We start from the raw sequence: 22,975 nt of genomic DNA, 5'->3' as shown, positions 1-22,975 counted from the left end.
CACAGGAGGGCCCTTGGGTCCAGGGAAACCGGTGGGTCCTTGGGGTCCGTTGGGTCCCTGCGGATAGAGAACGGCCAGCTGAGCACAGATGTCCTTTCCCCAGTGCGTGGGGGCCCAGGAGACCCCACCATGGTCCTCCCGAGTCCTTGGTTCTCCGAGCAAAGTCTCTTTGTGCTCCCCCGGACCCTTTCTCCATTTATTCCAGCCCCCCGCCCCCCGCCAACGCAACAAAGGAGGTCAGTCCGGGGAGCTGAAGGGGGGCAGCTTGGGGCCGAGGGCCGGGGGAGGGGGCCGCCCGCTTCGACAGGCAAGAGACCTCACTCCCAGCGAAGGCTATCACTGATCCGCTTTGGGATCCTAGGAAAACCCTCTCCTTCGGTAGGACTGGAGACACGCCTCCCTCTCCCCAGCCCACCCCGGGAAGAAACGGGGAGGGACGTTTAAGGCAGGCTGCCTCCCCAGAGATGTTGGCAGAGGCCCGCGTGTTCACGATGCTCACCCGTTCACCTGGAGGGCCAGCGGGGCCGTCGCCTCCAGAGTTGCCCTAGGAAGGGAGGGACACAGAAAAAACAGCTTCACCACGATGATCTTTATTATCACTGCCTGTGACAGAACACTGGCCCGTGACGTCACGGGATGTCAGTCACACACGGCACACGGGCACAGGCACGGGTCACCAGGACTTCCAGGAAAGGGCAGAGGGCGCCAGCCGCCGATCCACGCTCCCAAAGGCCACCTGTCTTGTCATCAGACCCTGAGCTGCTATCCACGGGGCTGTGACATTTCCCCGAGAAGAGCCCCCTGCGGGGGGACAAAGGCCACGCTCCCACCAGGAAGTGTGTCGAAAAGTCACATGGCGATAGGACCCAGGCATCTGCCCCGGGGCCCCCACAAGCGGTGACAACGGCTATGCCGTGGTATCACTCGCTCGTGCAGGGGAGCGTTAATCCCTGTACGGGAACGTGGGACGCACCGGCACTCAGCGTGGGAGAATGTTCTGCACCCCCCGGTGGACACATCCCACTAGCCGGGGGGCCAGCTCTGCACCCCAGCCGAGCAGAAGGCCCACGTCCCTTGGTGGGAGCGCACTTTGGAATGGCGTCCCGGCCGAACGGGGAGGGCCTGCTTGGCTGTCACACGTTTCCACGCTGAGAAAACGGGAGGAGGGGACGTGAGGGACAGGCTCGGGCTCTCCCTCTGAGGCAGGAGGTAGAAACGGGCCCTCCCCACCAGAACCGGATGGTGGGGTACCCGGATGGCTCAGCACTTGTGCAAAGCCCGGGGGCCCGGTCCCCTAAGGCTGCGGAGGTCCCAGTGTGGGGTGGCCCTTCCCGCCACGGCTCCGTCGGGGCTGAGGCACGTGATGCAACTCAACCTGACCTGTCCGAGGGCTGCTGGCCCGGCTCCTTCTTAAATACCCTCAAGCAAACTTCCTTTTTTTTCTCCCAACAAAAAGGCCACGGATCACCCACAGGTGCTCCACGTGTGGGTGGCGTGGCTGACACCCCAGAAGTCACTGAAAACCTACCTTGGGGCCGGGCTTCCCAGTGATGCCCCGGGGGCCCCGTTCGCCCCTCGGACCCTGCAGGGGGGGAGAGAGGAAAGGTGAGCTCGAATCCTCCCAGCCCTGGACACCTCCCTCCCCCTCCCACCGAGCATGCCCCCTGCAATGTGCTCCCGCTTCTGGGAGCCCAGAGGGTGGTTACCGTCGGGCCTCGCTGCCCCCGTGGTCCTGGCTTCCCAGGTGTGCCCTAGAACCAGAGAAAGAAGCGGCTGGTCAGTGACTTGCCAGAGACCCCTGCCACGGCCTGGGTGGTGGCCCTCTCCTGGGTTACGGGGAGAGAGCTCGGGAAACAGAAGCCGGGAAGGTCTGCTCTCCTTGTCTGTGCTTCTCCAGGAGATTTTTCAGGCCGAGGGGACTTCACTGCACATTCGATACACAGAGCTTTGTGTTTCCGCACAGGCCTGTAGAAATCCAATTTTCTCCCTGCAGTCTGATGGATGTTTACCGCCCTATCTGGTTTCCTTTCCGCAAGCATCAACGCCCCCCCCTCCCCCTCCCGCCCGCCCTCTCCCTCCCTTTCTCCATCTCTCTCAGCGGCGGGGGCGAGGGGGATCATTACCGCAACCCCTTTCATACATAATTTACTTTTGCTACAGTTCCGAATATTAGCCATTAAATTTTCAACAGGCTCCACAGTCAAGCAAACTTGTGGCTCCACGTATAAATCATACACCCAAAGTCATCGGCTTCTCTTCTCGTAGAACCTAGACTCCTTTTTCTTGGCGGTGTTGTTTTGCATTTTCCAAACCACGGAAAACAGATGCGCCACATTTGTTTTTCTCGGAAGCAGAGCTTGGATAACGGGTAACCGCGGTTCACCCGCAGCGCGCGGAAGCAACGGGCGGACCGCCACCCCGGTGTCCCCACCGCCTCTCGACTCATCTTCCAGAACTTTATGCCGATTTCGAGCGACGAAGCCCAAGACGGAGCTGAGCCGCGAAGGCCACCTGCCGCACCGTCTCTCCCCAGCTTTGACTTGTTCGCTGCTGGAATCAAAACTGCTCTGTGCCGTCTGCCGTCTTGGAGTGAATTTAATACGACGGTTTACGGTGACGAGGTGGTTATGTCTCCTTCCAACAATGCACTCTGGTTTCCCTGCTTTAATTACCTGGCGATAGCCTTCGGCTCCAAATAAATATTTGCATACGAACATTAATGCAACATCTGCTTTCTTCGCGCTGTTGGCTTTTACCAGCGTGGACGCCGGGCCAGCCCCGGCTACTTGTTGGCGTCCGTGGGTGCGTCCAGCCGCGCGTCTTCTCCACCAAGTCCCACACCCGTGAGCCCGGGCACAGAGGGCAGGACCGAGGCTCAGCCCCGGCCTCCCGGGTGAGCCTGCTGCCCAAGGGTTTCCCTGTAAACTGAGCCAGAGAGGGACGGACGCTGCTCAACAGGAACCGCCCCGTCCACGGTCTGCTTGGTGACTCGCCTGTGAGCGCCTGTCCTCATGTCCTCACGGGGGACGCGCAGACAGTCCCAGAAACGGCCCTGCTCCGGCCGAGAAGCCAAGCACAGGTGCATCTCTGGACTCCGGCCTCCCGGGCCCCTCAGCCACCAGCCCCGCAGAGCCGCCCTCCCGGTCCGCAGATGGCTCAGGAACGGCGGGAGCAGGCACCACGGAGCCCCTGCCTGTGTCCCTCTCCTCCATGATTTCCAACTGGGACTCTCAGGGATGACATTTTCAATGTGGCTGGTGCCTTCAGTCACGTGGCAAGACGGACCATGCCCCATGGGGGGGGCTTTGAGGCCCCGGGGACGCCACCCTTTCGCCCCCACCACCTGTTCACCGTCCCCTTGTCTCTCCCCCCCCACTCTGCCCCCTGCTCAGGCCTCAGTCCTTTGTCCCGGGCATCTGTGAGGCCCAGCCCACCTCCGCCCCTCCAGGCTGTCCCTGAGCCCTCCCTACCTCTGCAGTCAACCGCCCCCCCTTCCCCAGCACATCTGGTTTGTCCCTGAGCACGGAACTGCCATCCGCCACACCATCTGCTTTACTTACAGACTTGCTCCCTGTCCCCACCCTTGGAAGGCAAGTTCCACGAGGGCAGGGATCTGGGCTTCTGTGGCTCTGTCCCCAGGGCTCCAAGAGCACCTGACATGTGGGGACAGGGGAGGTGCTCAACTAATGCCATTTGGATGGAGGGAGGGCTGCGTGGATGGACGGATGGAGGGAGGGAGGGACACAGTGACAGGCTGGCAAGAATGACCCCATAACTTGGTCTGGAAGGGTCAGCGAGCCAGCCGGATTGCCAGGATCGGCGATCAAGGAAGAGTTGCAAACCACCAGGGCACGGGGAAGGTCACTGTCACTGGGAAAAAATTTCTTCTTCCTTTCCTGGGGAAGGTTCCAGAATAAAGACATCTCTCTCAGGAGATATGTGGGGGGGACAGACGTGCATAATTCCGGGGTTCCTCTCCCGTGCAGAGATGTGGGTCCTCAGTCGCTCCCGGGGAGGGCGTGGGGAGCCCATGAGCTGAGCCGTGAATGGTCCAGGTCTCCTGACAGGACGTGCTCGTAAAACTGTAGCCATCTGTGATTCGCTTGTGTGCAGGGCCATCTCGGATGCTTCCCAGGGACGGACTTGGCCTTTTCCTCTAGATCCCATGTCCTCCGCTTGCCTCTGTGCCCCCAACACCCGGGAGGGGCACAGGGAATATTTCTCCCACGATATGCGCGAACGTGCTTGCCGGTCCTACTTGGCCCTTGCCCAAGCCGTTGCCTTTTGTAAAAGTTGACATCGTTGTCCTCAGGGCCTGCCCCCACCAAGGTGGCCTCCGAATACAGCAACCACCACAGGCAGCTTGGAAAAGCCCCGTAAATTCCCAGCATAGTTTCCTTGCGTCTGCGCTTCAGGTCCTGGGAACCAGGAGCCAAACCTCACAAGAGCAAGCTCCCCCGTTCTGCAACCACATCTGTTTTCGGTGGCGTCCCTGGTGACCCCCAGCACCGACGCATGGGGATAACGGCCCGTGGGGCTTGGGGGGGGGGGGGGACCCGGGCATCTCTCTGCCCTTCTGAGCTCAGGAAGCTGAGTAGCTCTACAGGGGCAGGGAGAGAGGAGCGGGGCTTGGGCCAGAGTGCTGGCCCTAGGGCGCCGGCCAGGCCTCCACGGCCCCACGCGACCCGTCCCAACGGGGCCTTGATCCCTGGCCCCAGCGGGCTCCTCCACGGACAGGGGCTGTGGCCAAATCACACGACCAAATGCCGAACATCGCGACCCCTCTAGGAGAGTCTCGCCGCGAGCTGGCGTCAAAGGTCACGAGGCCGCCACCAGCGCAGAAGCCACTCCCTTATCACCCCCATGCTTCCCGGACCCTGGCCCGCCCTTCACAGCGGCCTCTGTGAGTATTCCAGAGGGCAGCTTTCCCCAAAGGCGTCCGTCAGATTCTCTGTGGAGGTCAGACAGACAGGTAGGGAGGCGGATGGATACACGGACAGCGACGGACAAGGAAGAGCCAGACAGACACGCTTGCAGGGGTACAGACACAGGATGTACGTGTAGGTAAACAGATAGATATGCATGGAGGTCAGGTCCAGCTCCAGACGACGACAGTGTCCCTGTGTTCACGCCGTCTCCTCGCACTGAGGGCAGTTCCCCGTTTTCTATCTATCTCAGGCATCGGGCACGCGCACGTCTGTTTACACGGGTTGGGCTGGCTTGAGGTCTCTCTCCGTTTTTCAGGAGAGCTCACCGTCTCTGCTCAGACGCGGTGAAGACAGATCGGGGCGGGGGTCTCTCTGGGAAGACGCAGCCCCCCTGTGCCAGGAGCAATAGCGTGGGCGCAGGGGAATGGGCCGGGCCTGTCCCAGTTCCCGCAAAAGCGGCAGTCCTTCCTCCGAGGTCTGGGGTCCTCCCCGCGCCAAGGTATGCCCTGCACACGTCTCGCAACCCGGCCTCTCTGCCCCCACATGCCTGTGGACAACCAGCTCAGAACTGAACGACCAAGAGGACCCCCTCGATCCTGCGTCCCGGGCAGCAATGCTCAGAGAGCGCCCTGTAATTTCCCCGAACAGAAGGCCTGGAGCAGGGGGCGGTCAGGGCGGTGTGGGGGGTGTGGCTTCCTCAGCCCAGCCCTTCAGAACGCCACTGTCCACGGTGACACCGGAGTGAACCACAGCATCCGGCACCGGGCAGGTGCCCTGGGGCAACGGCAGCTTGGGAATGACGACGGGGAAGAGCTTCCTGAATTTGGACCGGCAGGGTAGGCAACACGCTCCTTTTTTCTCCTTCCCTTCCTTTAAAAATTCGCCCGGAGGAAAGGCCCTCGGGTTGAAAGACTCGGGTTTCGCTCACGGCCTGAGGAGCTGTCGGGGTCGCGGTGTCGGTCAGAAAGCATGCCCTCCCCTCCCGCCGCTGCCCTGCAGCCCACCACCACCCAGCCCCGTGTGCGGGGAGTCTCCAGCGCTTGGTGCCGAAGGCCACGGGCTTAAGGTCAGCCATGTGGAAAGCGGTTTGGGCAGCAAAGTGGGTGAGAGCAAACAGGACGTGCCAGAAAATGCACCCGTTGAATACCAAGGAGGCCGGGCTGTCCTTACCCTGCCGCCCTTCTCTCCGTTGGCACCAGGAAAGCCGGGAAATCCGACAGAACCCTGAAAGAGAGGTGACTCATAAGGAAGCACGAGAGCTGGGCCAGAGAATCAGCTATGCTGCGTGTGCCAGCAGCAGCTTACGGTTCACGGCCTCAGACACGAGCTCCACCGACCCACCCCCGACCCACCCCCTCACCCCCCACCCATCCATCCACCTTCTACCCTTCCATCCATCCATTCATCCATCCGTCCGTCCACCCACCCATCCACTCATTCACCTACCCAACCATCCAGCTACCCATCTAACCATCTACCCATACATCCATCCCATCCAACTATCCACCTACCCCTCCATCCACTCAGCCAACCATCCATCCGTTCTGCCCAACCATATACCCACCACCCCGCCCCCAGCCAGCCATCCACCCATCTAACTATCCACCAATCTGTCCACCCACTCAAACACCATCCATCCATCCATCCATCCATCCAACCATCTGTCCATTCAACCAGCCATCCACCCATCATCCATCCACTCACCCATCCATCCAACTATCCGCCTATACAAACGTCAACCGCCCACCCACCAACCCACCATTCGCCATCCATCCGTCACCCACTCACTCAAGAAATATTTCCTAGGCATCTCATAGAGTCCAAATCTAAAAACCAAAGCTGAGTCTTAACCACACTTCCCCCTTCTCCCCCTCTGAACACTCATGTCTTCAAATGCTGGTATCTGCGAAGAACAGGGCACACAGATTCCTGAGAATGAACTGGAAGGGATGTGTGGATCTCACATTCACGACATTTTGTTTGCTGCGTCTTGTTGTCATGTTTTGTTATCTTCCCAGAACACCTCTAAATAAAGCATGGCAGCTTGTAGAGTGAGAAGTTAATGCAAATCTATGCACTGACTCTAACAACTAACAGCTTTTTAATTCTAGAAACCTACGAGGGGCACGTAGACAAAAGAGACACTTGGGGACTTTGATGTGGGTAATACCCAGACAACTACGACAAGAGCTTCCCTGTGACACTCGGGCACTTCCCGTGCCCGTGGGAGGTGGCTACTGTCTTCAGCGGGCCTCGGCTCTCCTGTGGCTAAAAATCCTGACCTGAATGTGCGCTCAGACCATGAAAAGTTCGCGAATTTCCAAACCTTGCACCCCTAGTCCACCTGCCAATCCAGGCAGGAGACTGCCCCGGACACCCGGGTGCAGGTCCCACAGAGCTCAGTGCGGGTGCTGGGACACGGTGGCACGTCCAGACACTCCTGAGGACCTTGAAAACTGCCAGGCGGGGTGCCTGAGTGGCTCAATCCCTCAAGCGTCTGACTCGGTTTGGGCTCAGGTCACAATCTCACAGTTGCACGGGGTCAAGCCCTGCGTCAGGCTCTGCACTGGCAGCATGGGGCCTGCTTGGGATTCTCTCTCTCCCTCTCTCTGTCCTTTCCCTGCTGGCACTGTCTCTGTCTCTCTCTAAATTAATTAATTAATTAAAAAAAAAAAACTGCCAGGCAGCTCAAAGTTTTATTCCCTTGCCTTCCAAGGACACTGCCTGAACTTGGCCCACACACCCCCGGACTTCTCTCCTCTCCTCCCCTCAGAGGACATATACTTCAGGACAAAAGGCCTGTCCGTCAGCCCCTCTTGCTCCAAGACGCGGGGGGCACGGCCACGTCGCAGCCGCACTCAGCACGCTACTGTGGGACCCTGAACAAATTCCCGTTCCACTGCAAACTGCCTCCCCGCATACGGGGCGAGGGCCCACCCGCCCCAAGTGGATATTAGCGTTCCACGGGAAGGACTGCTGATTCCTCAGCCAGAATGGAAATATCCAGGGGGACAGGCAGCCCACGGGGCCCTTCCCGGGAACGAGCCTGAGCCTGGGAGCCTGGAAAGGCGCTGAAGCCGGGGAGGCAGAACGACGCAAGCAAAGCCAGGAGAGACAGGAGCTCTCCTGCAATTATGTCTCCGGTGCAGACAGCTGGTTATTTTTTAAGGAAGAACCATGAATAATAAAAGGTGAGATTTGGGGGAAAAAATAACGTGTTAAATGATTTCCAAGGCCTGGAGGAGATGTTTCACTTAAAGCAGAACATGATTTCATGGAAGGAAGGTTTCATCTCCCTTTACGCTGTTAGGAGCAAATGACCTTCAAATCTCCAGTGCGGAGCAGAGGTGAGAGAGGCTTCACGAGCCCTCGGTGCAGAGAAAGCAGCGGGCAGAGGTGCAGGGGACGCCTCGCCTCGCACGGCCCTCGGCTCAGGCTGGCTCTGCCCCCTTGTCTGAAAGGCCCGACTGCCAGCCCCCCCTTCCAACCCAACCAGGCTAACGCGCAGGCTGCGGCCAGGGCAGAGCCCGGGGGAGACAGCTGGGGCGACGCTGGGTTTTGCCACAGCAGCCGCCCCCAGGGCCGTGGGTGTCCGAACACCCGATACTCTCATAAGTTACCTTGGGCCCTTGTCTTCCCGGGTAACCTGGTAATCCCGGCACTCCGAGTTTTCCCTGGGGAAAAAGAAGGGGCTGTGTTATCTGGCCAGCACCTTACCTCTCCATCCATTTTCTCCCAGCCGAGAAAGGACACGGAGAGGCCGCTGCCTGCCCCCCGGGAAGCCGTCTCCTCCGAAAATCCCTGCCCGGACGGGAGGCAGGAGGAGACACGGCCATGGCTGAGGCAAGTCTCCAACGGAGGAACTCTTTATCTGTGAGATTCTGTCGAGCCCTTTTGTAAAAGAGTCCTCGGGGCAAGACAGGGGGGATGTCTGGTGCACTCTGAGCGCCGGTTCCTGGGCCAGCGCCACAGCAGGGGGCAGGGGGGCGGGGGGCACAGGTGTAAGGACAGGGGCCTGTGGAGAGTCCCTGCATGAAAGATGATGCCCTGGGTGCCGGGGCTCGGTCCCCAAGCTCTGGGGCACCCGGAGGAAGGAGCTCTCTCAGGGCACTGGCCTGGCAAGGTGCTCAGAGAGACCTAGCTCGGGACAAGGAAAGGACTGGCCTAGCAACGGACGAATTTCGCCAGGAAGGGTGGCCAGGGTGCCGGGGGAGCACGTGGGACAGGACCTGACTCAGATTACACCTAGCCCCATCTGGGGGCTTCAGCCCGGCAGAGTCACCAGCCTGGCCACCCAAGGCCGTCAGAAGGGTCTGTCCCCGGGAAGCAGTGAGCATCCTTCCCGTCACATACCTTCTCCCCAGGGGGTCCCAGAGGACCCGGGTCGCCGTTTGGACCTCCACGACCCTTCGGGCCTTCGGGGCCATCTTCTCCTCTGGGACCAGGGGGGCCGATCTCCCCCTGCAGGTCAGAAAAGAGAAGGTGAGGAAGAACCCCCAGTCTCCACCCCCCACCACACGACTCCCATGGCCGTTCTGGGCCCGAGAGTCCGGGTCCCAGGTCAGATCTTGGGGTAGGAGCCACTTAGCCCGCTTGGCGCACCAGGCGGCCTCATGAGCACGACACCCGCTCCTGTCTGACGAGACGGGAGCACCGCGGAGCAAGCTACGGGGCTCTGCTGAACGGCCACGCCGTCCCTCTGCACAGCGTGGGAAGTTCCTTCTCCAGGCTGCACGCTCCTGCTTCTCCAAATGAGTCCCTCTCGGTTGAGGCGACTTTGGTTAACCCCGGAGCTCTCAACCGCTCCTTGCCCAAATAGATCAGGACAACCTGTGCGCAGGATGCTGCCTTTTTCCTCGAAGCAGGGATGGGCCACAGCCCCCGCCGCCCAGGGGTCTGGGCATGGCAGGCACACAGGAGACCACGTGACGTGTCCCAGAGACGGAAAGGTCCTCAACGCTGCCCCAACCAACTTCGCCGCGGTCCAGCCTGGGCCCGGACACGACCGGGGGTCTGGGGGCTTGCCGAGGTCCACGGCAGCACCGGCCCGGCCTCTGAGCACCGCCCTCCCCCCCGCCCCCCCCGGCCCTCTGCTCACTGCCAGGTCTCGCTCTGATCACTGGCTTCCAGCGGCAGCTGGGAGACAGCCGTACCCCCCACAGCAACGATGGGTGTCCCACGGGAAACGAAGGACCAATAACTTCCTTACTCGTAATGTCCAGTGTGTCCGCGGGCCCAGGACTCTCGGTCCCTAAGAAATGTTCTTCCAACAAAAGGACCCTTCACACATTAACTGAGCACCTAGGAAAGGTCACGCTCGGGGCAGAAGTTTCTCCGCTCCCTGGCTGAGGAAGTGTCCCTGCTGCCAGTCCCACCCTCACCCAATTCCAACGGCAGGCCTGCCCGCGGAGCCTGGAGTGTGACCGCCAGACATCCTTTGTGCAATCTCTTTCAGAGATGGACCCTCGTGATGTGGACCCCGAGCGTGTGCACGGCATTGTCAGAGGCAGAATAAAAAGGACGTTCGCCAGCCAGAGAGAGAGAGGCCCCTCAGATGTGGGGCAGAGTCCCGTCACCATGGAGAAAGTTCTAGAAGGGCTGTCTTTAGCAGGAACATAACTGGGACACGACTGTGAAATGAATCTCTCTCTTTCGTTCCTCCGCCTTTGATAGAGGCCAAGATTGCCTCTGCCTTTTTAGTCTGTGACACGGCGCCAGGCGCGTGGGGCTCTCCGGGGCTGGCACGCTCTGAAAAGGCACCTGCAGGCCAGCTTTGTCGGGGAACAGTTACGGCAGCCGCACGGCGGCCGACAGCCGTCTGTCCAGGTGCGCGTCCAGCTGCCGCCACAGCTGTGCCCACGCGGGTGGCTCGGGCACCACCTCCCGCCCTCCTGCCCGGGGCCTGCGCTCACTCTCAAGGGGGCTGGGGCCCTTCAAAGTGCCCACGCCCTGGCGGTGGCGGCCGGCCGACGACCCGGAACCTTCCTCCCGCTTCATCTGCTCTGCCCTCTCCCCACTTAGAGGAAGACACAGCCAGCAGCTTTCTGCCGGACGCCTGCCGTGGGAGCCAAGCCCATCCCCCTGCAGCACGAGCAGCTTCCTCAGGCGGGGAGGTAAATTATTCATTAAAAAGCAACTGCTGTCTTGCAGCTTCTGATGCCCGAGCATGAGATTACAGAACACAGGAGCTGCTCGGGGTCCGAAAATCACGGGAGGATGCTCGGGGGACCGAGATGCCGTCGGGGCGGGCAGGGACCCCGGCCCTCCCGGTTCGGACGGCATTTCTGCAGCCCCCTCCCTCCGTCTCTTCCGAGCCAAGTGAGGCACTCTGCCATCCCGAGTGTCGGCCGCAAAAAGACAAGTCCCCACGGACCCCCTGGGCACGGAGGTCAGGGCACAGGGCAGAGGGGCCAGGTGACCCCAGGTGACCCCAGTGACCGGGTGTTCACGCCAGGCGAGAGCCGCCTTGGCTCCGAGCCGGAAGCTGAGGGCCAGTGGGGGGACAAGCACAGAGCCAGGCCCCTGGGCTCCCAGCTGTTCCTGCCTGTGGGCCGAGAGCCCCCCCCCCGCCCCCGCAGAGGCGTCACCTTCGTTAGGAGAAGCTGTCCTGCGGCCCCGAATGCCGCAGCCCTCCCCTGGCCTCCCACCCCCAGCCCCGACCCCCGCCAGCACCCCAAAACACTCACCCGATCGCCCTTGATTCCCATGTCGCCTTTAAACCCAGGAAAGCCGTCTTCACCCTGACAAAGGACAAGGCAGCGCCTGGGTCGGCACGAAAGAGCCCACCTCCGGGGCGGCTTGCCCCCCTCCCCCCACGACTCCGCACACAGCCCCCAGCCCAGAGCCCCTGTCGTCACACAAGCGCTGGGCATGCCGGGCGGGGGGGTTCTGAGCGTGAGTCCTGTCCCTCGTGAAGGGCGCCCCTCTAACCCTCTGTAGTCGTGGGGTCGAGCTCGTGGTCCGCCGCCCCCACCCCCACACCCCTGCACCCCGCACAGCTGTGCACAGCTGGGCCCCGCTGGGGCCCAGTAGCCGCTGACGGGCGAGCACCGGGGCGGGGCTGGAGGGAGGACGCCCCAGAGAAGCCGGCCGCCACGGTGGGCCCCACAGACCGGCCCAGCAAGAGCTGGAGAGGACGGAAGGGCCCAGGGCTCGGGCAGTCTGGCTGCGGGGCAGCCCTCAGTGACACAGTCCTGCACCCTCCAGGCCAGGGGGACACATTCCTGCTATTCGCGTATTTGGGGATCCACAAGGGTCAGGGACTGCCGTGCGCTCGAGTCCCCACGCAGACAACCGCAGACACCCTCAGGTACTTGCACGGGGCGGCCTGGCTCGCCCTCCCTCTCCATCCAGGCCCGGCGTCCTGACCTCGTTTGCCCAACGGGGGGCCTGGTCCTGAGCCCCAGGCCGGCCGGGAGCTGGTACGCAGAGGGAGGCAGTTTTCTTGGACTTGGTGCGAACTCGTTTCTCCCCAGCCCGCAGTGCGCGTCCGCTGTCCGGTGATATGCCGGGGACTCACCCACAGCGGCCTCGGGCTCTAGGTCCCAGGAGGCTCTCCTCACCCCCACCCCACAGGCTGCCCCCCCGGGGGCCCTCAGAGGGGCGGTGACTCTCCTGGAGAAGAGGCCTTCCCCGTCAGAACTCGCTCGGGTAGCCCTGTCTCTGGCTAAAGGACAAAAGTGATGGGACAAATGTGGCAAAACCTGGGGCTCTGGGGAGCCCCCGCCAACGGGATGAGGGGAGTTGAGGGAGCTGGGAGCTGCCGGTGGGGACCTCGTCTGTCCCGCGGGGAGTGTGCCCGGCCCTGACCCCGAGGGCCCTCAGTCCCCACGCTTCCAGGGGCCACAGGATGACGGCTCAGGGGTCTGCCTTCCTCCGCTGGCTCTCCAGGGGGAACCGAGGCAGTGTGCGTGCGCCTGCTCCCCCAGGCTGAGCACGGAGACGGGGCCGAGACTGAGCCATCGCCACAGCACAGAGGGCCCAGCGTCCGCGCCGTCCCTGTCCAGTGTGGCCGTGTGAGGAGCCAGCTCAGGGACGGGAACAGGCAGATGCCGCGGGGAAGGAGCCGTGCTGGGCGCAGCCGGGGGGCACGGCGACACCTCTTTCCCTCCGCGCCTGGCTCTGCTCCAGCCTGAGGGGCCGCCCAGGGAAGAACACCCAGCACCCCAATGGCCCCGTTGTCCAGCTGCCTTGCGAGGCATCCGCCTGGGGTGTCCGCTGGCCTCTGCGGGTGAGCGGCAAGCCTTGGCCTTGGCCGTGGGTGGGGGGTGCCAAGCCCCCGACCCTCAGCCCCGCCAGGAGGTGCGCCCACAGCCTGCCCTTTTGCAAACAGTCTGTCCCGCGGGGGGGATCACGCCCCTCCACACTCAGAGGCCACATGAGCCTCAGCAGCTGTTAGGGCTGCCACGGAAGGAGCCACCCAGCCGGCCACCGGCTCTGCGGCAGGAAGAGGCGGGGGGCACTCACCTTCTCGCCCTTGGTGCCTTTCAGACCGCGGATGCCATCAGCTCCCTGGGCAAACACGAAGGGAAGAGAGTGAGTCGGGTGGGTCGGAGCCTCTCCTGAGCTCTCGAAAGGGAAGGGTCGAAGCCCCAAATACCAGGAGGGCTGAGTGCGCAGCCCCCCAACCCACACAAGCTCCCTCACGCTCCCAGTCTCCGAGGGAGGACCCTGCAGGCTCTCCTCACGCCTACGTGAGCCCTGCCTCCCCGCCTCCCCCCACCAAGGATTCCCAGATGTCCCCCGCTGACATCTGCCCTCTTCCAGAAACATCCGTCTCTCTGAGGTCTGGGGAGCCGGTGGGACGTGAGGCCTCAGCATGGCTCTGGAATCGGGCAGACTGCTCGTGGCCTCTGACATCGTCCCAGGTGCCTAGTGCCTCGGTTTCCTCATTTGGGAAGTGGGGGTGACGACAACCACTGCCCTGTTACTGCTGGTGGGAGGGGGATGCAGACGAGCCCTCAGGACAGTGCCCGGCACATAGTTGGTGCTCAAAACACAACAGCTGTGTGCTGTCTGGCCGCTGTCATTCTGTATTATTATTACTAACATGCGACAGTAGGCAACAGCTCATCAAACTGATTGATAGAATGGCACCAGTGCCACTGAACGCCAGCTCAGGACAGATCTCTGCGCCAGACCAGAACTGTAAGGGTGGGACACACCCTCTTTCCTCTGAGCCCCCCCCCGCCCCCCGCCACGCTAGCACCTTGCCCAGACCAGGTAAGTCCACCCGTGGAGTGGAGGGAACTGGCCACAGCCTCGGCCCTCCGAGCAGGGAGCAGACACCGACCGCGGCCAGCTGCCCAAGGGACCCCGGAGAGAGGCCAGGCCTCCTATCTGGTTCCAGCAGAGGCGGCGGGCAGGGCGGCCGGGCCACCTCGCGGGGACCCTCGGGCTGCCAGACGCCCTCTGGTGGCAAGAACTGTGCACAGAGTGTTAAGCCTTTTTCCAGGAACTGAGGAGAAGCCCTAAGAAAAGCTGGAGCCAGGCGCTGAGAGCTGGGCCGGGCCTGGGCTGCACGGCCTCCCCCGGGCGGGAGCGGGGGCGGCGACCGCCCCCTAGATGCACCCCGGGCTCCAGTGGCCCCAGGCGGCCAGATGCCTCGGGACAGAGGGGAGGTGCGGTTACCCCCACACCTCGATGCCCTGGGGGCTCTGGCACCAGCTTCCTCCCTCTTGCCGTGCTGGCGGGGTGGGCTTCCTGTGCCCACGCCCTCCCAGACCCAAAGTCCTACCATTTCCCGACCCAGGTCAGAGGCCAGGGGAACGCGGCCCAGGAGACCAACAGACCAGATCTCTCGGCCACGGCACAGCTGACATCTGGGGCTGGGTCACAGGGGCTGCCCTGCGCACAGCATCCCTGACCCCCCCACCCGTTACGTGACGGTAGCCTCTCCCCCCAAGTTGTGACAGTCAAAAAGGTCTCCAGATGTCCCCCGGGGGGCACGAATCGGCCCTGGGCCTGCTATCCCTCAGGCTGCGGACTCCACTGTCATTTTCAAAAGCACAGGAAATGAGAATGCATGTCTCCAGCGAAAAGAGCGTTCAGCCCCACTTTTCCTCCCACTCCCTGCTTCCAAGTCTAACTGGATCGCTCACGGCCTGAATGAATTTTAATCAGACAGACAAGATAAGAGCATTCCCCATAAACATTTTAAAGCAAACACCTTTTAGCTCACAGACACAGCATTATGCAATTAGCCGTGTACAGAGCCAGCAGACGCTTTTGCGACAAGAATTTATAAAATAAACACGCACAGAGCTCACATAATCGGCATTTCTGCCACACAGGCAATCCTGATAAAACTCACAAGGCGTGCTGGTAAGAGCCCGCTTCAGGGAGAAACCTGCCCTGCCTCGGGCCCCCGGCCCCCAGCCCCCGGCCCCCCGCCCCCAGGAAGTCCGTCTGCCCTCGGGCCCTCGGAACATCGGGATTCCGGGGAAATGCCGTCGGGCCCCTCGGGGTCTGGCTCGGGGCGCTTGGTTCGGAATAAGCAAGTTCTGGGTCTGAGTCCCGACCGAGGCATCGATTTTAGGGTAACTTGGGGCAAGGTGCTGAAAACTGAGGTCTTGGATTCTCCATCCCCCACACCGCAGGCCAGCCGCACACGTCCAAGGGGCAGAAACGCCCAGGAGGATGAAGCACGGTCAACGGTGCGGACTGAGCACAGGAGCTGAGGGGCGTGTCCACGCAAATCCCTCAGGCTGGGCTACTTGCGTTTGTGTATATATTTATACATTTCCCTTCACGTCAAGTTGAAGTCATTTGGGAACAAAGTGAGCCGTTGGCTTTTCTAAGGCCTCAGCATCACCTAGAGCTTTCAGACGCTACGGAGGAAAGAACACCCCCCCCCCCCCGCCCCCGAACACGTTCCTCAGGGCACATCCCTCTCCGTATAAATGTGCCCAGACAGCGACATGACTGGAAATTAAATCACACAACTCAAAGCAAACCCGGTTAGCTGTGACAGAACAGGCGGGCCTGTGTTTTGGGTATCGCTCTGGAGCTCCGTGCCCCCGTTTAACAAGGTTCCAGAGCCCCTTGGCACCGCAAACACGACTGCGGGTAAGTGGACACCTCCCACGAGCATCTCGCCAGCACTCGGTCTCCCGGGTGTTATCCATGGGGACGGACTCTCTCGCTCCGGATGTGCAAATGGCCCGGAAGGGACGTTTCTGAGTTTCCCCGGGAAAAGAGGGACAGGCTGTTCCCTTGGCTGAGGTGTGTACCCGTGCGGCGCCTGGGAGGGGGCGGGCACTGGGTGATAGCTAGAGCAGCGTCCCGACCGACGGACAGGAGGCCACCGTCCTGACGCCTACGTCGTCACAGACGCACCGGAGCTGTCCCCTGCTCTGGGATCAGCCCCTCCTGGCCCTGGCTGGCCACTCCCTCGCCTGTCCCAGCCCCCTGTCCCGGGATCCCACCTTTCCCTCAGGAGCGCCGGGGGACCGGGACTGCTGCGCCCGCAATCCCAGCCTTGGCCTCCAGGAGGGCGCGAAGCTGCCAGAACCTCACCTTGACTCCTCGGGGACCCGGATAGCCGATGGGGCCCTGGGGGCCGGGTGGACCCTGAAACGAAAGGGGAAAGACCGTCAGCTCCATCTGGGGTGTGGTCGTGTCCGGTCCGCTCTGGGTCCTCCCACAACAGCTGGAAAGCTTCCGTTCCAGCAGCCAATTCCTCATGCTCCGTGCGGAGCGGGCCCCGCACATCGGACCCTTGGAGGGGCTCCCACTGGACGGGGGACGCCTGCTTTGTCTCCTGCTGAGGCTTTTGCCGGGGACCGAGGTGCGGCCGCCGCCCAGAGGTTCGGGAGTGCGAGGGGGGCCGTGAGATGGGGAGGGGCCCTGCTGCTTCGGGCTGCCCTTAAAGAAGTGCGCCCCCAGCAGAGGCACCTTGGGTGACGGGGGACAGCTAGCGGCTGGGAGAAGGGGACGAGGGCTGACCGTCTGGGGAAGGGAGCCCTTGACAGCGTGACGGCCTTGCTGACCACTCACTGCCCCGGCTCCCCGAGCAGGTGCGGGCCTGGGGAGGGCCGGGAGCATGAAGGGACGGAGAGGCCGACTTCTGCCACAGACAGGGCAGCGGGCAAGTGCCTGGGGGCCAGGCCACCTCGAAACTCCATCCCGGCCTCAAAGCCCCACGTCCTGGCCCCCAAACAAACGAGGGCAATAGGTCAGCAGGAGCCCCCGGCCGAGAACCTGCACAGTCACCCAGCTTGCGTGTGGCCAAGGTTACGGCGGTGCCTGCACCCCCATGTGTGGTAACCGAGGCGGGGAGGGGTCACGGGGGACTTAGGCGGAGGTCCCTGCCGCCCCAGGCCGGGACCCCGGGGCACAGACAGCAGACCAAGGGCACAGTCGTCTCTGCTCACTCTCTTCTGAACCCACCTGGCCTCCTTTCTCTCCTGGAGGGCCTTCCTTGCCAGGGTGCCCCTGTCAGGAGAGAGAAGGCGTTAGGCAGCGGCCGCCCCCCACCCCTGTCTTCAAATGTGGGAGGGAGAGCCGGGCCCCTCCCATCGCCTTCCCCCACACCCCCAAACACAAAACAGGAACCAGAGAGGCAGGAAGTCAAAGGCATCAGGCAGCTGGGCACGGAGGGCACTCACAGCCACGGGGCCCCGAGCCAGTCCTTCAGCCCTGACCCTCGGCTGCCCCATCTGTCACCTGGGAATGGTGGCAGGCCTGGCCACGACCCGGGGTGGCATGGAGGAGAACGTGCTGGGAAGCCCACAGGTGGGATCCAGGCACCATCATGTCACCTGACTGCACCCAGCCCGCCCCCAGGTGCAGGTGAGCCGGGACAGTGACCACAGGGCATTTGCTCGTCTCCTGGCATGAAGTCTTCTGTGCCAAACAAGGACGGATGAAGCGGGACAGGGGGTCTGGACATCTGGCTTCCCGGAAGGGCAGGTGCCATGCTGTCTGCAGGACACAGACTCTTTCACGTCGGGGATGGCAGGCTGGTGCTGAGGTGGAGGCCACGCCCTGTCATTCGACTGGCGTCCCAGCACGTCCCCAGGTCTGTGTGCAAATGCCTCCCAGCCTCCCGGGTGGCACGTGCCAAAGAAGAGGACCTACTCCCACAATACAGGTTTGGAACCAACCCCAGTAGAAATGGTTATGGCCCCCGGGTCACTGCCCCGTCTACCCGAGCCCCAAGCAATTCAGTTCTCAGGAACGCGAGCTCTCTCACTTTCCAACCCGGGTCGGTCACTAGGTTTAGGCCTTTGAGTTCCTGAGGCAAACACAGACAATGACAGCAGAAAGAGACACACTTCGCCGAGGACACTGGCAGGACGCTGACTCTCGACCTGGTTACGTCCGACCCACAGTGTGGTCTTGGGGAAGTCACTTGCCCTCTCTGGGCCTCCACCTCCTCATGGGTCAAAGGAGAGGGTGGGCCAGGTGCTCTCTCAGCTTGCGTGTTCTAGAACGCAGCAGCATTACGGGCACCAACATCTGGTCCCTTTGAGTAAATGATTTGTGCGTCTACCTTCTGATCTTTACTAGTCATGCGCTTGGATTTGACACCGTTGCAAATAGCCCGCCCCGAAGTGCAAAGCAAGGACCCCACCGCGAGGTCCTTCTGCAGGGTGGGGGGCGCCCTTAGGGAGCCGCGCCCCCGCCTTCGAGGGAAATCGGGCACCAGATGGACCACACCTGCTGCTCTGGCCCACGGGGGCCACACCACCCGCCACACCGCCTTTCAGAAACAAGGCTCACGGCTCCAACCCCTCACGTGGCAGAGCTGGACCCCAACAGTGCCAAGGAGAAGGTGACCTGCTTTAGGGTGACCAGGAACGGGTGGGTCCTGCCCTCTCTCTGCCACATGGGCTCTCTGGAGCTTCCATCAACCACAGACGTTTTTCTGTTAAGGAACCGTGTGAACAGGGAGGGCAGGTGTGGATGCGTGAGCCCCAGGCTCCGGGTGCCACACACGCTGGGGACAGAGCCACACTGGTCCCTCGGAGAACGAGCAAGGCCCTTCCACACGGTGCTGTCCTCGCTCACGGGGCGGCAGGGACAGAGTCCCTGCAGGGACTGCCAAGAGCCGGTCTGAAAAGCGCTCTGGACTGCGCCCGGCAGCGAGCGCGTGGGCCACTCACGTCGGCGGTTATCGGAATTATTAGCATTATTTGAATTGAGGCCTAATTTCTTTACCTCCGTTGTAAGTTGCGTCTATAGAATGAGAGTAACTGTGGGGACAGCTCAAAGCTCACTTAAAAACGTGGGAGCAGGGGCGCCTGACGGCTCGGTGGGTTGAGCGTCCGACTTCGGCTCGGGTCATGATCTCACAGCTCGGGAGTTGGAGCCCCGCGTCGGGCTCTGTGCTGACGGCTCAGAACCTGCTCGGGATTCTCTGTCTCTCTCTCTCTCTGCCCCTCCCCCGCTCACATTCGCTTTCAAAATAAATAAATAAACGTTAAAAAAAAAAAAGTTCCAAACAATGTGCCAACAAACAATGAAAGGAAATACACCAGACTAAGAGACTGATTTTTCCGCAGTGAAAAGCCGGCCATTTTCCGTTCCCTTCTACGCGTTTGCGTTTTTCCAATGCTCTATAACTAGCACTGCTCATATGATAGAAAAATAATAAGGCTTAAATTATTTGTATTTGATGTTTCTCTGGTTAAAAAAGTAATATATGTTCCTTGGAGACAATCAGGCAAGTGGGAAAGGAGACAAAGTCCCTCGTAACCTCACCGCCCGCAGCAACGCCAGCTAATCGCATGACGTGGCTCCTCTGATCCGTCTTACGCACACACGCGCCAAACGCACCACGTGGTATATTTTTAATGTCATTTTACGTGTTGGGCCTGTCCTCATGTCAAAGAACACTCGCCCAGAGTTGGTTCTTACTGGCTCCGTAATACTCCTTCGAACCATAACTCACGTCCCCACCGCCCCGTTGTGAGCTCTCCGGGATGATTTAACAACACGCTTCAGTGCGCGTCTGCTCCGAAACGCTCCCTCCTTCCGAAGGGCTTTAAATCAACCTTCCTTTCTGCAGCCGAGGCCAGACCCAACCAACTCGAGGGAAGAAGGGAAGAAAACCCTCTCCTGTTCGGAGCGTGTGCTTTAATCTCTCTGTTCCTGCAAATTCACGTACGACAACAGGCACCTGTTCCCCTTCGCGTCTTTAGCGTTGAGCACCTTCAGTGAGCAGCTCGCACAGCCATGGTCGGACGGGCCGCTGTGCGCTCATATTTCAAGTTTAAGTGTTTGCTGGGGGGGTGGGAAGTGCAAAGTCTAGGACAGGCAGCCCACGGCTCCACGGGCTCGGGGCGGGGCTGCGGGGTAGTCTTTGGGGTCTAAGTAGGAAGGAGCCTGGACCCCTCAGGGTCTCTGGAGCATCAGGGGTGTCATTGTGGGGATGGGGGGTCTCTGGGGCAGAAGCAGTCAGGTCAGGGAGGTGGGGGCCTGCAGCCCGCCCCACTCCCCAGCACTGTCTGTCCCACAGGGCTGCGGGCCTGGCCCGTGACGGACGCCCTGCACACAGGAAAATGCGTGCAAGGAGATGCACCCGCCTGCCATCAGTGGGGTAAGCGTGGGGGTGGGATCAGAGTGGCTTCCACTTTGTCGTTTTTTTCATCTATTTTGCTAATTTTCCGTAACAAGTTATTTTACAGTCAGGAGAGGAAATGCAGCGTGAACGTCAATTAAGAGAGGTAAGCGACCACTGCATCCACACCGCCAAACGCGTGGAACACGGGAGGCCGCGGGAGGCCCGGGGCGGCTTGCGTGGGGCGGGCGGTGACCGGCCGCTGGCTGAGCCTGGGACGGGGCGACTGCTGGTGTGTGATACCCTGGACCCCGCCATTCCCAGCCCCGAAAAGGGAAGCTGTACCTTAAACAGTCCCCAGTTAATTGCCAACGTACTGAGCTCTTGCTTAGGTTTGACCAACATTATTAGAACGATAAGATACGCCGTGTCTGAAATAAATGGTTCAGATAGTCCTATTTCTGGAAATGTGCTGTGTCTGCAGCATCACCTGAATCCTCCAAAAAAAAGGCGAAACCAGAAATCCCACCAGCAGCTTGCAAAGAGGGCGGTGGGTACAGATGGATCCACACACACACACACACACACACACACACACACACCTCGAACGTGTGCCACCTCCCCACCCCTCCCTCTGCCAGCTCAGCCACAGGCTGACTTGTCACTGGCTCCCTATTTCGAGGCGGTCCCTAATCTGGCTCCACAGCTGCGCTCACACATGGCCAACGCACTGCTTAATACCCTCCTTCGCAGTGTGTGATGGCTAAAAATACACTCAGCGCGCGCTGTCCTTCCCTTCAAACACCAGCGACACGGGGAACGGCTCGGAGCCCAGCCCAGCCCTCCTCGGGGTTGGAAATGCAGGCTGGGTTCTGGTCCTTAAACAGAGCTCCCAACAAATAACTCCTTCTCCTAGTCGTGTAGTTTCCACCCCTTGATCGGAACCCGTCATGGAAAAGTGCATCCAGAGCCCCATAATCGCTGGGCCACCAGTCACACAATCAGCCGGGTCTTTCTTCATCAGTGGAGGTGGGAGAGAGGAGACAGGAAGGGGTGCCTCACCGCAACCGGGGCGAGGGACGAGGGGCGAGGGGGGCGGCCGCTGGCCTGGGCTCTCCATCCCTGGGGGCACACGGGGCAGGCAGTGCTGAAGGGGTGAGGTGGGCAGGGTACTCACCGGGGGTCCGTCAGCACCGGGCATTCCTGGCAGGCCTGGTTTCCCCAGGGGACCCTAGAACAAACCAGAGACCCCCTGAGCCCTGGGGCCACCTCTTCCCTAGGCCGACCCCAAGGGCACTTCCCGACATTTCCGCTCAAAGAACATTTGTTGAAAGGGATGCTCAGAGGCACTGAACGCCCCCTGGCACGGGAGCTTCCGGCAACCGAACCCCCCCAAAGGAGAGGACCCTCCCCCTCTGCTGCTTCCTGGGCCTGCGGTTTTGCCACTGGAACAAAATCACCCCACGTGGAGGCAGGAGGGCTTCTCAGCTGGTGCCCAGCTGTGTGCGCTACTGAGAACCACACCTCGGAGGTGGCCCCGCCGTCAGCCGAGGGCCTGCGCTCGTGGAAAGATCTGGGGTTGAGCACGAGCTCGGCAAGTGCTCCAGTGGCCCTGTTCTCCCCCAGCACCTAGGACTCAGCGGGGGCCCGGATGCAGATGGGGTGGGGGGGGCGGTTTGCCAGATTTAGCAAGAACGACACGGAAAGCAAACAACAACACAACAAGACTTCAGGCTGACAACAAACAGTCAAATTTGACCGAGCGCCCTTTCTGGTCCTGAATCCGGCAACCCTCCGCACAGCTAGACAATGGATGGATGAGTGAATGAATGAACTTATGATCAGTGACGGACAAAGGTCCCCGATCTCCCCCGGTCTCCTTTCCCGCGTGCGCAGGGCCCTGAGCTTCCCTGGCTCCGGGAAAAGAATAGAATCACGCACAAGCTGGGGATGGACCGCCACTTCCGCGGCCTGGGCTGCGGTGGGGGGAGCTCCCCAGGGGCCGGAATGCACCCCGTGGGCAGGTGGGGGCGTCCCTATACCAGCACAGCCACTCACCTTTTCCCCTGGAGGACCGATTGCACCCTGGGGGCCTGGGAGACCCTAGGAGAGGAAGGCAAGATCAGGGGACTGGCCGGCTCCGGGCTCCTCCCTGCCACCCGTCCACCTTCCCTGCACCCTCTCCCTCATCTGGGATGACTCCGTTCTAGGTCACACGTAGGCTGCCGGTCCCTTGGGGCCCAGGACACGCCACCGAGACCCGCACCCCCCCGCTGGCCGCTGCTCACTCACCTGGGCACCTGGATTGCCCTGCTGTCCCGGGGGGCCGGGCTCTCCCTGGGGGCCCTAGAGGAAACACAAGCAAGGCACTGATGGGGACTCTGGAGGGCAGGCAGGTGCCCAACACCAGCGTCAGAAGAGGATGCCCAGACGGGAAGAAGCAGGTGGCCCCGTGGCAGAGAGAAAGCAGGCCTGGGCACCTGCAAGGATCCCCACGTTGACCCGGACGTGAGGGGCACCCAGTCGTCTCTGCCGGGACACC

The 22,975-nt window shown here is 61.5% G+C and overlaps 1 protein-coding gene across 2 annotated transcripts in view; it reads right to left on the bottom strand.

The window, feature by feature from the left end:
- The window catches only part of COL5A1 (collagen type V alpha 1 chain), a 149,858-nt gene that overhangs the window by 38,555 nt on the left and 88,328 nt on the right, over positions 1–22,975 (bottom strand). For both annotated transcript variants that reach the window (XM_058693633.1, XM_058693634.1), the window contains exons 23-36: positions 22,726–22,779; positions 22,492–22,536; positions 21,611–21,664; positions 17,319–17,363; positions 16,446–16,499; positions 13,395–13,439; positions 11,615–11,668; positions 9,282–9,389; positions 8,549–8,602; positions 6,099–6,152; positions 1,707–1,751; positions 1,529–1,582; positions 500–544; positions 4–57 (exon numbers count right to left, since the gene is read on the bottom strand). In XM_058693633.1, the coding sequence (XP_058549616.1) occupies positions 4–57; positions 500–544; positions 1,529–1,582; positions 1,707–1,751; positions 6,099–6,152; positions 8,549–8,602; positions 9,282–9,389; positions 11,615–11,668; positions 13,395–13,439; positions 16,446–16,499; positions 17,319–17,363; positions 21,611–21,664; positions 22,492–22,536; positions 22,726–22,779 (765 nt within the window). The remainder of the gene's footprint in view (positions 1–3; positions 58–499; positions 545–1,528; positions 1,583–1,706; positions 1,752–6,098; positions 6,153–8,548; positions 8,603–9,281; positions 9,390–11,614; positions 11,669–13,394; positions 13,440–16,445; positions 16,500–17,318; positions 17,364–21,610; positions 21,665–22,491; positions 22,537–22,725; positions 22,780–22,975) is intronic.

The sequence above is a fragment of the Neofelis nebulosa genome, chromosome 12, assembly GCF_028018385.1.
Source record: "Neofelis nebulosa isolate mNeoNeb1 chromosome 12, mNeoNeb1.pri, whole genome shotgun sequence".
NCBI classification, from domain to species: domain Eukaryota; kingdom Metazoa; phylum Chordata; class Mammalia; order Carnivora; family Felidae; genus Neofelis; species Neofelis nebulosa.
The sequence above is the reverse complement of the archived record's forward strand: the minus strand, read 5'-3'. Positions and strand labels throughout refer to the sequence as shown.